This window comes from Symphodus melops (genome assembly GCF_947650265.1).
Source record: "Symphodus melops genome assembly, chromosome: 17".
In the NCBI taxonomy this organism is placed as follows: domain Eukaryota; kingdom Metazoa; phylum Chordata; class Actinopteri; order Labriformes; family Labridae; genus Symphodus; species Symphodus melops.
Genome location: NC_136707.1, coordinates 11,244,044 through 11,259,070, shown reverse-complemented (window position 1 = coordinate 11,259,070; position 15,027 = coordinate 11,244,044). Strand labels below are relative to the sequence as shown.

Below are 15,027 nucleotides of genomic sequence, written 5' to 3'. Positions count from 1 at the left end.
TGCTGAAAGAGTTAATCTGAAGTTGGCAGCCAACTCCACAGTCTCGGTCAGACGTGCATTGAATTGAAAAATAAAGGGCTTCAAAATGATTTCTTTTGTCTCGTCATGGACTGTTAAAATTCAGCTGAGGTTTTTAGGTACCTCAATTTGAAAGTGAAACCGAGGCTGTTGCGGAGAAAAAGGGATTTTGTGGCGCGTGCTTCAATCGTGAACTTTGAATAGGCCTAGGATCATAAAATAAAATAAAAATTACCAAAGCATATGTTGATATGACATGAAATATGAAATTGGAGGACATAATAAAACGGAATAGATCTTTGAGTTCATCAGCAATGATATGAAAAATAAAAATATGTAAGGGCAGGCTTAATGATGACATTAAGGACATATTATATCTGGAGCTTTTTCCCCAGGTTATGGATTATTTATCGGTGACTGCTTAATTTGAATCCTTTTCACTTCACTCTCATATAACCTGAAAGTTTTGTATCTTTTGATATAAATTGACGTCGGATTTTAGTAACCGTGTGTAATCTATTTGTGCCTGTGCCAGTCCGTAATTTTTTGAAAACTTTTTCTCCACATTCAACCTATTAACATTTCCAAATTATTCATTGAAGACGTTACGTGTGATGGCCTCACTATAATCAAGTGCCCCATTGGAAGAGAGAGAGAGAGTGAGACTGGACACTGAGGGTGAAAACGATGGCGCATTTTAAATTGACTTGAGTGAGTTTGCGTCTTGTTTATTCAATGTTGATGATATTGTAGACAAAGCCTAATTGTTATAAAATTGTGGTGGGGAATAATATAAAAAGGCAAATCGTGTTAACTTGACCAATTGGAGGAGACGTTAACAGTGAAGAAGTTCAGATATTCGTTTATTAGGTTCGAAAATGTATAATTTCAGGTTTAGGTGACCCAGAATGCTTAGTTTACTTTCTGGGGCTTTTAAAGTGAAGGTGGGATGACAGCGGAAACTCGTGATCGACGCGGATTGTGTTAAACCAGTAGTTTGGAAATATTCATTTATTAGGGTGAAAAAATATGAGGAAGAAATCAACGTCACGGTTTAATGGTAGTAAATTATCCTACGTGAGGACTGAAAGCTACAGGCCAAGTTTAGCCTTAGTTTCATACCGAGGTAAGGAGATAAAACAAGAGACTCTCCCCATGATAGGTTTATGCAGGTTTGTTAGCTAACATTAAATATAGGTCTTGTGTGACGCAGGAGATAATTCAGACATCTGTTTGAGTAACAGTTTTTCTCCCTACACATTAGTACATTTTAGGCGTTACACTTATCCTGAAAACATAAACTATGAAACTTTAATTTTCTTAGAATAGCTAGCTAAGGAAAGGTACTCCCTCCCCACGGTAAATTTTCGTTGACTTTTGAACGGTGCTGTAGTTGCATTTTGGCAAGGACGGGACGAAAACGTTTAACTTCTACTGAAAAGCAGAAAAGGGGATTCAAATTAAAGTGCCAGTTCAGTTAACTGACTTTTTTTCTGCGAGTATTGACAGAAACATAGTTAACTTTGACGCCACACACATGCATTATACGAGCACAATGAGACGTGTAGCAGCCCCCCCACCCCCTCCTGTTCGCTGCTTGGTCTGAAAGTGCGTCACACTTTGGCAAAGCTCAATGACTCAAAGAGAGAGAGAGAGCGGGGATGAAGTGGAGGTGTATTATCCTTCACTGTTTCAACAGAGGTTTCATTAAGCTGATGTTTATGACTTGAAAATGGAGTGAGGCTGGAGGCCGAGATGTTCATTATTGGTGGGACAATTGTGGTATTGTTTGTTTGTCTGTTGGCATAATGCAAACTGACACGTTAGCTATAGCTCCAATCACCTCAGACATTATTCTAAAGCTACAAAAAACGGTGTCATTATTGGTTTTAACTTTTAAGTCACTTTTACAAATGAAAGGGTCACGGTTCAAGATACAATTTCTGATGGGAATGAATATAATTATATAATTTTTAACCAAAAAAATCCTTCTAGCTCACCTGTGTATTACTTTTGACTATCTTTCATTTTAGCTGCAAAAGGCCTGAAAGTAGGATGTACAACCCCTATCATTTTCTAGTATCCATGTTTTTTTTTGTTGTAGTTTCTCAGACGTCCAGGTTATGGTGAATTCAAAGCTTGATCCAAAGACAACTGGACTTGAGGATCTTGAACACCTTAAACCAAGTCCAGTTACCTTTGAATTGAGCCCAGAAGTTTTCATGGGAATATGTTTTTTTTTTTGCTTGTGTTGCATGTAGATCACAGATATTACTTCTACATTATACAATTAGTCTCCCCATGAAATTCTTGCAGGTTCTTTTCATTGACTCTTTATGAATTGACTAAAGGGGTCAGCTCCACACATAGTCCTTTCAGATGCATTTGTTGTATTTGATAGATTTTGTTGCCTTGGATTTCAGCTTTGGCAGAATCGTGGATTACGTCAAAGAATTTTCATTGATTTGGGTTTTTTTTTTTTTTGGAGTCACCAACCTTTTCCTGGAGTCAGTCTATGATTCAGCAGCTCCTGTGCCCTTAGTCTGTCTGCAGAAGCAGGTGTTACACTGAATGACATGCTTCACAATAAAGCAACATGGCAGCCAATGTCGGCATTGCTCATCCACCGAATAACCAAATGCTCCCAGAAGGTCCGATGGGAATGTGCAGGAAGGGTTTTTTTTTCATGGTGTTACACTTTCCCTGACAATTTATCTTCTCGTTTCAGAGCTGTTCATTACAGCTGAGGAAAATTCTGCGTCCTCCCCCTTTAAATTCTGTGATCGTTTCTTTATTTAGCATCATTTCGTCATTGATTTGTGTGCGTGCAATCAGAAGAGTGTGGCTGCCTGGGTTTGTTTCTCCCTCTTTGTTTTGCTGTGGTAAACCCATGAGCAGCTGCTGGTGGCGGGGTCTGGAGGGATTCTGAAGCTGTGTGTCCTCTCTTTGCCATCCTCTGCCAAGGTGGCATTATGCAAGCACGGAGAAGGGTAGAGAGGGACAGAGGAGTGCAGGGGAGGGCGGGGGACGAGGGATACGAGGTGATGGCGGCCATAGTAAAGATGGAGGCGGGCTGAGGGCTGTGGGGATTGGTGCAGGAGAAGACTTGCTCCCCTGAACTTTGCCTCCGTGTCAGAGTGGAACTTGTCGATTTGGCAAATTGTGCAGCGTCGGACAAGGCTGCTCGCTCTCTTACACTCCCACCTGCTCCCTCCTGCTCTATCCGTCTCTCTCTCTCTCTCTCTCTCTCTCTCGCTTTCCTGCTCGCTCTGTTCCTCTCCCTCTCTTTGCCACCACAGCCCCCCCCCTCTCTCTCCTCTTCTCTTTTCCCTCCCTTCCAGCTCTTGAAGCTAACGCATTGGCTGGGCTACAGGCATCTTGTTGCCAAATAGGTGGGCCCTACTCGTGTTGGCAAAGACTCAAGCAATGGTTAGGGAAAGAACGTGGAGAGGACGAGAGACGGCAAGCGAGAAACAGAAAGAGAAAGAGAGAGAGTTGGAGAGAAAAGGGGAAAAAAGAAGCAGCACTTGGCTTTGCCAGCGGTCGTATGCGCTCGTCCAACATTGATTCGGCTCTCTATTTTTTTTCTCTTTATTCTCTGCTCTGCACTCCCTGGCCCCCCCATCTGTGTGTGTGTGCACGCGCGCGTGTGTGAGTGAGTCTTGCGCCGGGCCCAGGGATCAGAACAGACACCACTACCAATTACACTTTGCCAAGGATTTTTTTTTTTTTGCTTCAAGGTTCATTTTTTGTTTTTTGTTTTTTTTGTGGAATCCGTAAAGAATTGTTTACTTTAAGTGCATCTTTTTCTGAAGTTCTTTTTATCTATCGCAGTTATTCTGGTTATATATCACATTTTTGTTACAAGTTTTCAATTTTAGTTTTTCCCCTTTTTTTGTTGTTTTTTTTCTAAAGAGCTTTTGGCCGTCGGCCTTCGGCATTGAATTTTGCAGTTCCTTACATTTTTTTTTTTTTTTTTACTTTGGCCCACTGTTTTTAGTGAGCAGCGTATTCTGCTAATTATTTTCTTTTTACAACCCCCTCCCTAAGTTATTTTTTTTTTCATCTGCTAATTCTCAGCAGCCTGCCAAAGCAGCACTTGCTTTACATTGGGGAGCTCGGGAGAGAAAAAAAAAAGAAACTGGTGCAGGAGATTTTTTTTTTTCACTTTAAAAGCGGTGCCAAATTTATGATGAGAGTGCAAAATGGTAACTACCAGGCCGTCTGTCTTCCTCTAGCTGTGTGGTTTTCTGTGGTGATTTCTGTCTGCCTTCAGTTTGTTGTGGAAATGTGAGTCTGGTTGGAGCTCCCTTGCATGGTAGAGCAGATAGGAAATGGTATGGCTGATCTTTTAGCTGCACATTTCAACAGTGGTCTTGTGGCGGCAAAGCTTGGCGGTGGTGAGCGACCGGTGTGTGGCAACCCTGGCACAGGAACGCTGTGGCGAGATCTGGGCTTTGTTGCCCAGAGATATGTAGTGAAGGTATTATGGTTCAGCAGAATAACTTTTCCTTTTACAGAAAAGCAGCGGGAGTGCAACTTGGCTCAGCTTTCCAGTTGCTTTTTGATTTCAGTTTTATTTTATTTTGCATGTGTTATCTGGATTGTCTTTATTGAGTCAATATTTTTGAATGAGGTTAATTTCTTTAAATTGCTGTTTAATAATTTTGTTCAAATCTGTTTGGGATTGATAAAACATTTTGACATTTTTGACTAATAATTTTAATTACTTGAATTAAATTTTAATAACAATAAATTTGATGATGGATGATGATTATTATTCAGTTAATTGTAATTTATATTTTATTGTTACAAAAATATTAAAAATATATTTTTTACATTTTGTGACTTTTTGAATATTTTTGTACAACCTGTTTTTATTGAAAAGATCTTTTAATCCTTTTTTGAAAATGTTCTGATGGTTTTCATGCTCCTGGATAAATTACAAGCCTTTTTTTTTTAGCCTTCTGACATGACGCCTTTCTCTCTTGTCACAGGATGAATTTCATCCCTTCATTGAGGCCCTCCTCCCCCATGTTCGTGCCTTCTCCTACACCTGGTTCAACCTGCAGGCCCGTAAGCGCAAGTACTTCAAGAAGCACGAAAAGAGGATGACCAAGGACGAGGAGCGCGCAGTGAAGGATGAGCTGCTGGGAGAGAAGCCGGAGATCAAGCAGAAGTGGGCCTCGCGTCTGCTGGCAAAGCTGCGCAAGGACATCCGGCCGGAGTTCCGCGAGGACTTTGTGCTCACCATCACGGGGAAGAAGCCCCCCTGCTGCGTCCTGTCGAACCCCGACCAGAAAGGCAAGATCCGACGAATCGACTGCCTCCGCCAGGCTGACAAGGTGTGGCGGCTGGACCTAGTGATGGTCATCCTGTTCAAAGGAAGCCCCCTGGAGAGCACGGATGGGGAGCGGCTGGTCAAGTCGCCCCAATGCTCCAACCATGGCCTGTGTGTCCAGCCGCACCACATCGGAGTGGCGGTCAAGGAGCTGGACCTCTACCTGGCCTACTTCGTCCACTCACCAGGTAAGTTGTTCCATTCTACCGAAGCATGACCACTTTTGACATTTAAACGCACACAGGGCAGTATGTGATGTGCAACACACACCTTGGCATGTGAGTCACAGATTAGACGCTGCCTTTCACTGTGTACCCAGCCGATGTCTGTGCCAGGCTTTGATAAACCCAAACAGGACAGATAGCACTCATGTCTTGACATTTAAAGGGAAAGTCTGCACAGTGTAATCTCTAAAAAATGTCTTTCAGAGGGATGTTTCTATCTGGTTTAAAGAGATTTTGAGAGTTTGACAGTCAGGCTTAAAACCCATGTTTACCTAGAGATATGTTTGCGTTGGTACATTTGTTCAAGTATTTGTGTGCAAATTTGTCTAAATCCAAATGTGCATGTTTTCCGGTGCCATCTGTAAACAAAAGCATCTGCAAACCTGTTTATCTGTGTGTGCACGCGTGCGCATACGTGCGTTTGTGTGAAGCAGTTTGTCACGTGTCTGTAATCCATGTGTGTGTTATTTTGAGATTGGCGTGTATCGGTAGCAGTGTGATGCGTTTCCGTGAGGTCTTTTGTGCGGCGGTCTAAAGAGTGCAGTGACAGCTGGAACAGTCCCAGGTAGTTTAGTAAGCAGCGGAAAGTCGGCCCCGTCTGCAGCTTCAGCCACCTCAGCTTTACACCACTCTGCTCACACTCACACTCACACACACACACACACACACACACACACACACACACACACACACACACACGCTCCCTTACAGTGGACTAACTCGTGGTTTGCCAGATTGTATCAGTCTCTCACACAAAAGTGTTTCTCTGTTGCTCTTCATATAAAATGATTTTTTTTACTTTATTCAGCACACATGCTTCTTGTGCAGCCAAATACATTTTAGAAGTGTATGCGTTCAAACTTGTATGGATTTTCCTTGGAAGGCAGTTTGTTGGACTAAATAAACTCCCAGCATCAGTAAAAAATAAATATATATTGACATACATTTTATTAAATACTTTATTTATTAATAAGCAAGTCTAATTTTTGTCAAGATATTAAAACATTTTAGTAAACAATTATTAATTATTTTTTTTCTCCCCCTTTAAACCCTTTCTCTTTTACAAGGTTTCATTTATTTCTGTATATCCTCTGTCTTAACACTAATGTACAAATGTTAAGACACTATCTTTAAAACACACGTTTGAACACAACTAATGATAGGTCCTGATATACTGACTATATATATTGTATATTACACTGGTTCTCCGACAGACAGATCAGATGTGTGTTTGTGTACGTTCTATATGTGAGCTCTTGCTGTCGTTTAGGTCACACTTTCAGCTCAGCGTTGTCTCCAGTCTAAGCAGCATTTATTCCAGATGAATCGGAGTGCTTAACGTGGAGCGTCTTCGCGGACACGCTCTCGTCGAGTGTGTTTTCACGATTTCCGCGTTTGCAGTTTGAGTCGGACGCACTTCTCTTCTCACAGTCGCAGAGCTTTTCTCTGCCCTTTTACTATTATCTTTTTGTCTCTGACCACGGACTGGCATACAGTTACAGGACTTTAATTCTCCTCCTTGGCAGGGAGGTTCAACACTCCTCTGTGATAGAGTACCCCTTGCCAGGCTCCTTTCAGCCCCGTGTGTAACTCTGCTTGAGTTTGCGGGGCCTCCATGAGCGTCCCTTCCTGTTCCAGAATGTGCCGTGGCGAACCACGGCTCAGATTAGCTCCCAGCGCAGCCTGGTGCCCCTCCGAGTAAAGCCTTTTTTTTTTTTACTCTGTGCCAGATTCCAGCAGCCAATCATCCCTGTAAATACACTGGGCCAGCCTTCATCTTCATGTTTTGTGTTTCTTTTTCATACTTGTATTGTTATTTACCTCAATATTGTTCTTTAGTCACGAGCACACCATTCCCTTAATTGAATTGAAGCATTTTTTTATGATTGCATGTTGCGCGTGTTGGAGATGAAATGAGTGTTTTTGTTGTTGTTGTCATGTCCAAGTAAGCTTTGTGCATTTAAAGCTGTATCTTCTCCCGTCATCTGCTGCGGGAGGGAGAGTGCTTTCTTTTCTCATACTGCTTGGCGTTTTCACGGAAAAAAACTCGAAAGGGCATTTTGCACCACCCTTTTTCACGTACGCCTTGAATGGGAAGGGGAAAAACATTCAGAAACATCTCATCTGAAAACATCCTTTTCTATCAGCTGGAATTTGCCGTGACTTTTTGGAGGCTGACCGGGGGTTAACCAGAGTTTACAGAGGACAGACACGCTTGTGGCTCCATTCTAACCTTTAGGGTGGCAGCGTTACAGTTGTATTCTTAGCTCCTCATTCCAGGGTGTCTGTGTCTTGCGGAAGCAATCGAGTTGCCAGGCCTGATGATTGGACCACAGTCGTCTTTCCCCTCCCTTCCCTGCCGCGGTGTTTCAGTTCTCTTGTCCCACTGATGTCACTGTCGCCAGCTGCGGGGGGGGGGGGCTCTACTTTCGAGCGGCGTGATTGACAGAACATGAGATACACACTCCCCCTTCCCCTTCTCACACTAACCCCCCCTTCTGTTTCTGCTTGCCTACAGTACAGTATGTGTCCCAGCTTTTGTCCAGTTATAGACTTGGGCCTTTCCAGACGGGGCAGTGAAAGCTGGGACAGATCACAGCCGCTGCTCTCAGATCTGCAGCTGCAAAGAAGAAGAGTTCCACCGCAAAGAAAAGAGCTGTCTTTTGACAATTACCGTGCTATACACACAGATCGTGATATTATCATTGCACACCGATGAGTCAACTACGAAAGTGCTTCATATTGCTTACACACTTATTCCGGCGCATCTGATGGTAATGATAACTGTAATGGCTCAGGGATGTGGAGGAAGTGAGGTCGATAGAGGGACGGATCCAATCCAATCATGTGATTCCACGTCTTTTCAAACAAAACTTTGACGTTGCCAGTTGGGGAGCTGAAGTCCTCTTCTCGTCCAGAGACTCCTTGATCAGTTCATGTCTTTAGGGTGCTGTGGGGCCATAATCCCTTGTCTGATGAAGCAACGTCATCAGAAAGCTCACACAGATCCAGCATCGGTCATGTTTTCATCTCAAGCTGCTTTAATTCAGCTTTTTACTGCACAGGCTTTTTTTTGTTTTTTTGTTGTTGTAAGTTTTCGTCTCTGTGTCTGCTCTCTGAGCTGGAGGCAGACTGACCAGAGAGCCAGGTCCAACAGCAAACTGAACGTGTGCCAGACTGTATCTGTATCTCCATTCTGCCGTGTGGTGCCGCTAAGATGTCCTTTTATGCATCAATGTGTCTACTGTGTGCAGTCTCGCAGTCACAAATGGCCAAGAGACTTTATAATAGAGACGAACAAAGAGAGGAATCGACGGGGAGACAAGACAGCCAGACTGAGAGACTTAACGCCTTCACGTCACGCTAATCCATCAAACACATCTTATCTGCTATGCCCAGTATCCTGAGCTTCAAACGGAGGTAAAGCTATCAGATGCAGTTACATAATGAAAAAGAGACCAATCAAGACGAAGTGGAGCTTTTTTTTCTTTGACACACCGGCTTGCATATGGCTCTGTGGAAGCAGAATACGTGCGATAAGAGGGAGATTGTACCTGCAATAATTTGTCTGTGCAGTCAATGTGGTCCTGTCAGTTATTAGGTGTACAGAGAAGAAAGGATGAGAGAATCATATTGATTCAAAAATAGAAAAAAACCCAACTCAATTTCTGGAGGGAAAGCAAAATTTGTACTCCAGTGTTCTGGCACTGGTTCGTTACCGAGGGAACCACGTGGTGTGAAAAACACACTTTCAACGGAAACTTTCTTATGCTTTGTTGTCGCTTGAAATAATGTGCACAATGAAGTTTAAGCTTCAACAAGCTTCCCTCTCGCGAAAGGGACAGCGTCAGTGACACTGTGCTGTTTAAAATAACGCACCAAGGAACACAGGGGCCTCCAACGATCTCCCACATCACCCATCTGAAGAGCCCCTCCGGTTTTTTTTTCCAGCGTCCATTTTGGCAGTCATAGAGGGAGGAAAAAGTGCAACACAAGAGTGCAAGGGAAAAGGCTGGTGAACAGTTTAATCCTTTAAGATCGCGGCTTTCAAATAAATCGATGGAAGAGAAGGGAACAGAACGTACGAGCGGGCCCCGATCTTTTGACCTCTTTTTAAGCGATCTCTCCAAACTTTCCTTCACTCATTAGGTCCGACTTTCTTGCAGCTCTGTGGGCTTGGTAGCAGGCCAACTGCTCCAAATTCACTGTAATTATCCAGTTTAGTGAATAATACTCGGAGAGATACACAAAAGACTGAGTATATGATTGAATTAAGCCTCATTTTGAAACAAAGGTCAGGTCTTAGCTTTGCAAATAGAAAAATGCCTTGTACCAGAAAGTGCCTATTGTGGGCAACATGGATTAGCTTTATTTCCTAATTTCACTGTACAGTGAGTTTTAATTATTTTGTGTAATTAACGAGAATAAATACATGTTATGGTGTCTTTCAGCAATTTAAAAGCTCAACTTATATCTAAATTTTTTTAATACTTGCTTAGCAAAGGGAACACACATTTAATGAATACGATTTCGATTTAATAACCAAAGAACATAAATTAAAATCAAATTAAAAATGGCATTAGCAAATACAGTGAAAATATTAAATTAAATCAACATAAATCACTATTTATTTAATTGCAGTCTTGTTTGTATTTTTTGCCTAAAAAAAAAAAGAAAAGAGGAAAAATGTGCTGTCATCTAGTGTCACTTTTTTTTTTTTGTTTTCTTCATGAATTATTTGTGGTCTGGTTTCACAGTGCGGATTAGCATGACCTGTCCTCTCTCCCTGTCCAGGCGCCAGACCTGAAATCTGTCTGTCCCCTAAAAAACATACGTGTCTGCGCACGAGAGGGGTGGCTTGGCTCCTCAGCCGCTTGAGCCGAGGGGCAAAGAGCAAGGAGGAGAGGAGAGGAGAGGAGAGGGGGAAGGAAGTGTAGGATTCTAAAGGAGAGGAAAAAGAGAGCGTCTGGGCCGCCTCCCAGCGAGCCAGATTCTGATCAGTCCGCTTCGCGCCTTGTTCCCCTCGGCCCAGTGGAGCAGAGCGCGGCGAGGTTACCCTGTAATTGGGACAGCGCTTTCCATACGGAAAACAGGACCGCGACACGGTGACACCGTTGAGCACAGACACAGTCTCTGTGTGAAATGTTGTTTTGAGTCAAAAGCCTCTCAAAAGCACAAATTAACAATGACACACAAACAAAATCCTTTTACATTAAAAACACCCCGAATAAAATCCTCGAGATGAAGACTGAAAATGAACAGATGAATTAATATCTCCTTTAGATTTTCCACATGCCTTATTTATTTTCTCATTTAATTTGATGAATGTCTATCAAGGCTGCTCGGATGATACTGAGTGCTGATATAAAAGTAAAAAAGAAAAGCGTAGAATAAAGATGATGCAAAAAGCCTCGCTGAAACAAAGAGAGAGGGAGGGCAGATATTCAGGCTTGTGGGGCTGGTTGGCAGCATTTGGCACCCAAAGCTGCAGCTCTGTTTAGAAGGTGCCAGCTTTTCAAACTGACACAGTCTCTGCCAACGTCACTCCTTCTGATCCTTTTCTTTTCTCTCTCATTTTAACATTTTCCCCCCGTATCCTTGTATTTCAGTCACCACGTCTTCCCCTCTGAGCATCCCCTTACGCCACCCTGCCACCGCTCCTAAGGTTTGCTTTCTCACTCCGGCTGCCCGGAAAACGAATGCGCGACGTATACACTCGGAACTTATTTTGTCGAGATGTGGCTGAATAAAATTGCCATCCCGTGTAGCCCGGCGTCATTTTTCCATTTCCTTTTTATTCCCCTTCATTCCAAAATGTTTTCTGCTGATTTTAAGCGGAGAGAACATTGTTCGTCAGTGTAATGGTGCGGCTCTGGATTCAGGTCCAAAACAAAATGGAGGATAAAGTGCTGCTCTTCTCCAGTCTAGAGACGTGAAAGAAATGCCAGCGGTAAATAAACAATGCTGATTTGTTCCTCCTCCTTTTGTCTTTGTATGTTTCTCGTTGCATCTTTGTCTTATTTGCCGTCTACACAGGAAATGAGGAACATCTATTTTGTACATTGTTCACGACGCAGCTGGAGGGCCCCTCTCCAACGCAAGACCTCGGTGCTGTAAATGATCGGAGAACGCAATAAACGCTGGGTGTGGGGTGGATGGAATTACTCAATAATGATCAGAAAATTAGAGCCATTATTGGGGAGAGTAAACAGGCCTCTCAAAGTGTGAAAGGCCCCTATTCAGCCAGGACCAGGAGCAGGACTCTTTTCTCCCTTTCATAGATCCACCCATGGCCTTGAGAGCCCCACTATTGTCCCATTAAATAACAGAGTGAATATATATGGGCTTACAGGAGTGGGGGTCCTGGTCTTAGTGCTAAGCAAAGAAATAAAGCTCCTGATTACTATCTTTAATTTAGTTTTTTGTTTGTCAGATTTCTAGACTTCATAAGACTGACATCATCTTGTGCTTGGCTGTCTACAGACAGCACTTCCCTCCAAAAGCCTGCACCCTGAGAGCCGATATAGTCAAGGGAAGGCGGGGTGCAAACTAGGCGCTAATTTCCACTTTCTTCCGCGTTTGTCAGCGCAAATGTTCTAATTAATGAGGGGAATGGATAAATAAATCAACTCGCCATGTCTCTGAGCAGCTGAACAGCAAATTCAAAGCTCCGACGGGGACAAAGAAATGAAGAGAGGGATTTGCACTTTGAACGAGCTGCTGGAGAGAATAAAGGGGACTGTGTGTTTGGTGGCACTGTAGTCTGCTGCTTTGCACTCAGGTTAGAATGCTTCCATCGAAATAACGTTTTGTCTGTAGCTGTTTGTGTGATATCTACAGTGAAAATGTTATATTTTGAATTTGATTTGGCCTTTTCACAGCATCGTGGCTTCACTTAGCTCAGAGTCATACTTTGGTCTTCATTCAGGTGTTCCCTCTCCTTCACACCTACTCGACTCTCTCTCCAGGGCAGGACTTCATCCAGCTCTGGGCTCCTGCTCAAAAAAAAGAAGAAGAAGAAAGAAAAAAAAATCACCTGACACCTCCACTCAGTTTCTCCGTCTGTTTGCTTTTTCATATGGCTGGCCAGCTCCATTTCACGGGTATAATTTTGTGAAAGTAACATTCTCATTATACCCGTCAACTGTCAGCGCTCAACTCCATCGTCTGTTATTTCAAACTCATTTGAATTCTTATTGGCAGCTTCAATGAATACATTTCATAAAAGATAGAAAAACAACCATGTTTTTTTTTCCTCCCTTCCTTCCCAGTGCGCAATAGAAATATGGAAAAATTATGGAAAACGAAGATTATAATTACATTGTTTGTTTGGATTGTTTTATCAAAACAACACATTTCCAATATCACATTTTGGTTGTGTTCACTTTATCGTGTCTGGGATGAGACTTGCATTCTGTATCAGCCTGATCCGTTGTGTTGCGTAAACTCTATCTGTGTGTTGGCTAGCTGTCTGAAAATGCAGTTGAATGGAGTTGCCATGACTACACAGCTTTGTTTTTTTTATGTTGTTGTTTAAACTCGGTGTACCTTACCTGGGTGATGTCCAAGGAGTGTCAGTGACTGGCCTGGTTGGCACTGTGAGGGGCAACGCGGTGTTGTTCTGTTTCCGTGGCTCTCTGGCCCACTGTGTGGGTAACCAGAGCTCAGAGCTCTGCCAGAGGAATCCACTCAGATCACTCTCTCTCTCTCTCTCTCTCTCTCTCTCTCTCTCTCTCTCTATAGAGGGCATCCCCACTCCTATGCATAAGCAGAAACCTTAACAGTGAACCATCAGGTCTGTGCATGAACAACGTCACAGAGCAGGTAGCTGCTTTGGATTTAATGTCAGTCAGAATTTAGGGCTTATTCCAGTCGGAGTCTGTACAAAGACATTTGAATTCCTTTGAGGAAAAGGAGGATATTAGATTTTCTTGGTGTTAATTCTGGATGTATTTAACACTTGCCATTGGATGCAGACCAAGTGAGACATATGAAAATGTCAAACAGTAATTTTAGAGCAGATTTTCCCCGTTAATGCTCTTCACACATTTTGTTTGCTCAGTTCTGTCCAGTGGGCTTACTCATGGATTGTATCCTGTGTGAAGCTCCGAGGGCTCTTTGAGATAGCAGCTCGGATAACTGTAGTCGTTAAAGAAGCATTGAAGTCTGTGATACAAGGGGCCTCCTCAGCGGGGACGCTGAAGGGCTTTTTTTTTAAAATAATTTGACTGGCTTTACATCCTTGTTAGAGCTGTCACACCAAATGTATTACAGTGGCATGATTTCTAAACCGACCAAGTATTTTCTGTCAACGATCGCACCCTTCTTACTTTTTTTTGTCATTCTTTCTTCTGCCACAACCTTCACCTGTGGCCTCTGATTTTTGACATAACTACGGGACATAATCTACTATTTTAGTATTGATCGCTTGCATTATTCAACATTATGCTGTAATGCATCTAGGAAGAGGCATGTTGTGAAAATATATGTAAAACAGATATGACATGAAACACACTCTTTTTCTATATACACACAAGTGGTTTGTATTTGGCACACTGAATTGTTATCACTTATTGACAGGAGCATGCTTTTATTTTGCAAATGCGTCATGCGTTTCCTCTTGAAAGATTAAGCATGTGTCCCAGTGGCTCTCTTTAGGGCCATAGGACTGTTGTATACTTTTAAGTGTTGTTTGTGTATAAGCTCTAAGAGTGTGTGTGTGTGTGTGTGTGTGTGTGTGTGTGTGTGTGTGTGTGTGTGTGTGTGTGTGTGTGTGTGTGTGTGTGTGTGTGTGTGTGTGTGTGTGTGTGTGTGTGTGTGTGTGTGTGTGTGTGCGTGCGTGCGTGCGTGCGTGCGTGCGTGCGTGCGTGCGTGCGTGCGTGCGTGCGTGCGTGCGTGCGTGCGTGCGTGCGTGCGTGCGTGCTTCCATGCATGTGCTCATGTGGGCCATAGAAGCCGGCCGGTCGACAACAAACGCTGTCTGCTGCAGAGCACATGAGAGTCCTCGATGGACTCGGCCTGCACCTGAACCCCAGTCACAGCTGAGACCTGTGGGCCTTGTATGCACACATGAAGAGCAACAAGCAAACAAGTGTAAATGCACTGATATGACCCAGCTATGCAGTCCTGGGATCAGTCTGCACATGTCACTAAGAGTAGGTAATCAGGGTCCCACCTCACTGGTCATGAACAGGGTGCAATCTGTCACCCCAAACCAGAAAGTTCTCAAAGCACAAGTTCCATCTGGAGAGCTCATCACAATCACTGCGCAGATATCCTGTGCACATTTCTTTCAAATTGGGAAATGTACAGGACTTGATTATTTCAATTCCAGCGAATCGAAGATGTTTTCACTGTCTCTGATTTCCCTCTCAGCAGCAGCAGCAATGAAGCTAATCTACTCTTTTATTTGCTCTTCTGCGGAACACTTGATTTGTGCGTTAT

General features: G+C 43.1%; 1 protein-coding gene across 20 annotated transcripts in view; it reads left to right on the top strand.

The window, feature by feature from the left end:
- nfixb (nuclear factor I/Xb) overlaps positions 1 to 15,027 on the top strand; it is a 120,041-nt gene that overhangs the window by 45,883 nt on the left and 59,131 nt on the right. For 11 of the 20 annotated variants that reach the window (XM_079366855.1, XM_079366859.1, XM_079366853.1 and 8 more), the window contains one exon: positions 5,016 to 5,547. In XM_079366855.1, coding sequence (XP_079222981.1) covers positions 5,016 to 5,547 — 532 coding nt within the window. Of the gene's footprint in view, positions 1 to 647; positions 730 to 807; positions 1,145 to 3,012; positions 4,227 to 4,253; positions 4,502 to 5,015; positions 5,548 to 15,027 lie in introns of those variants that run through there. The other 9 variants (XM_079366854.1, XM_079366861.1, XM_079366850.1 and 6 more) reach the window with 8 other exon arrangements.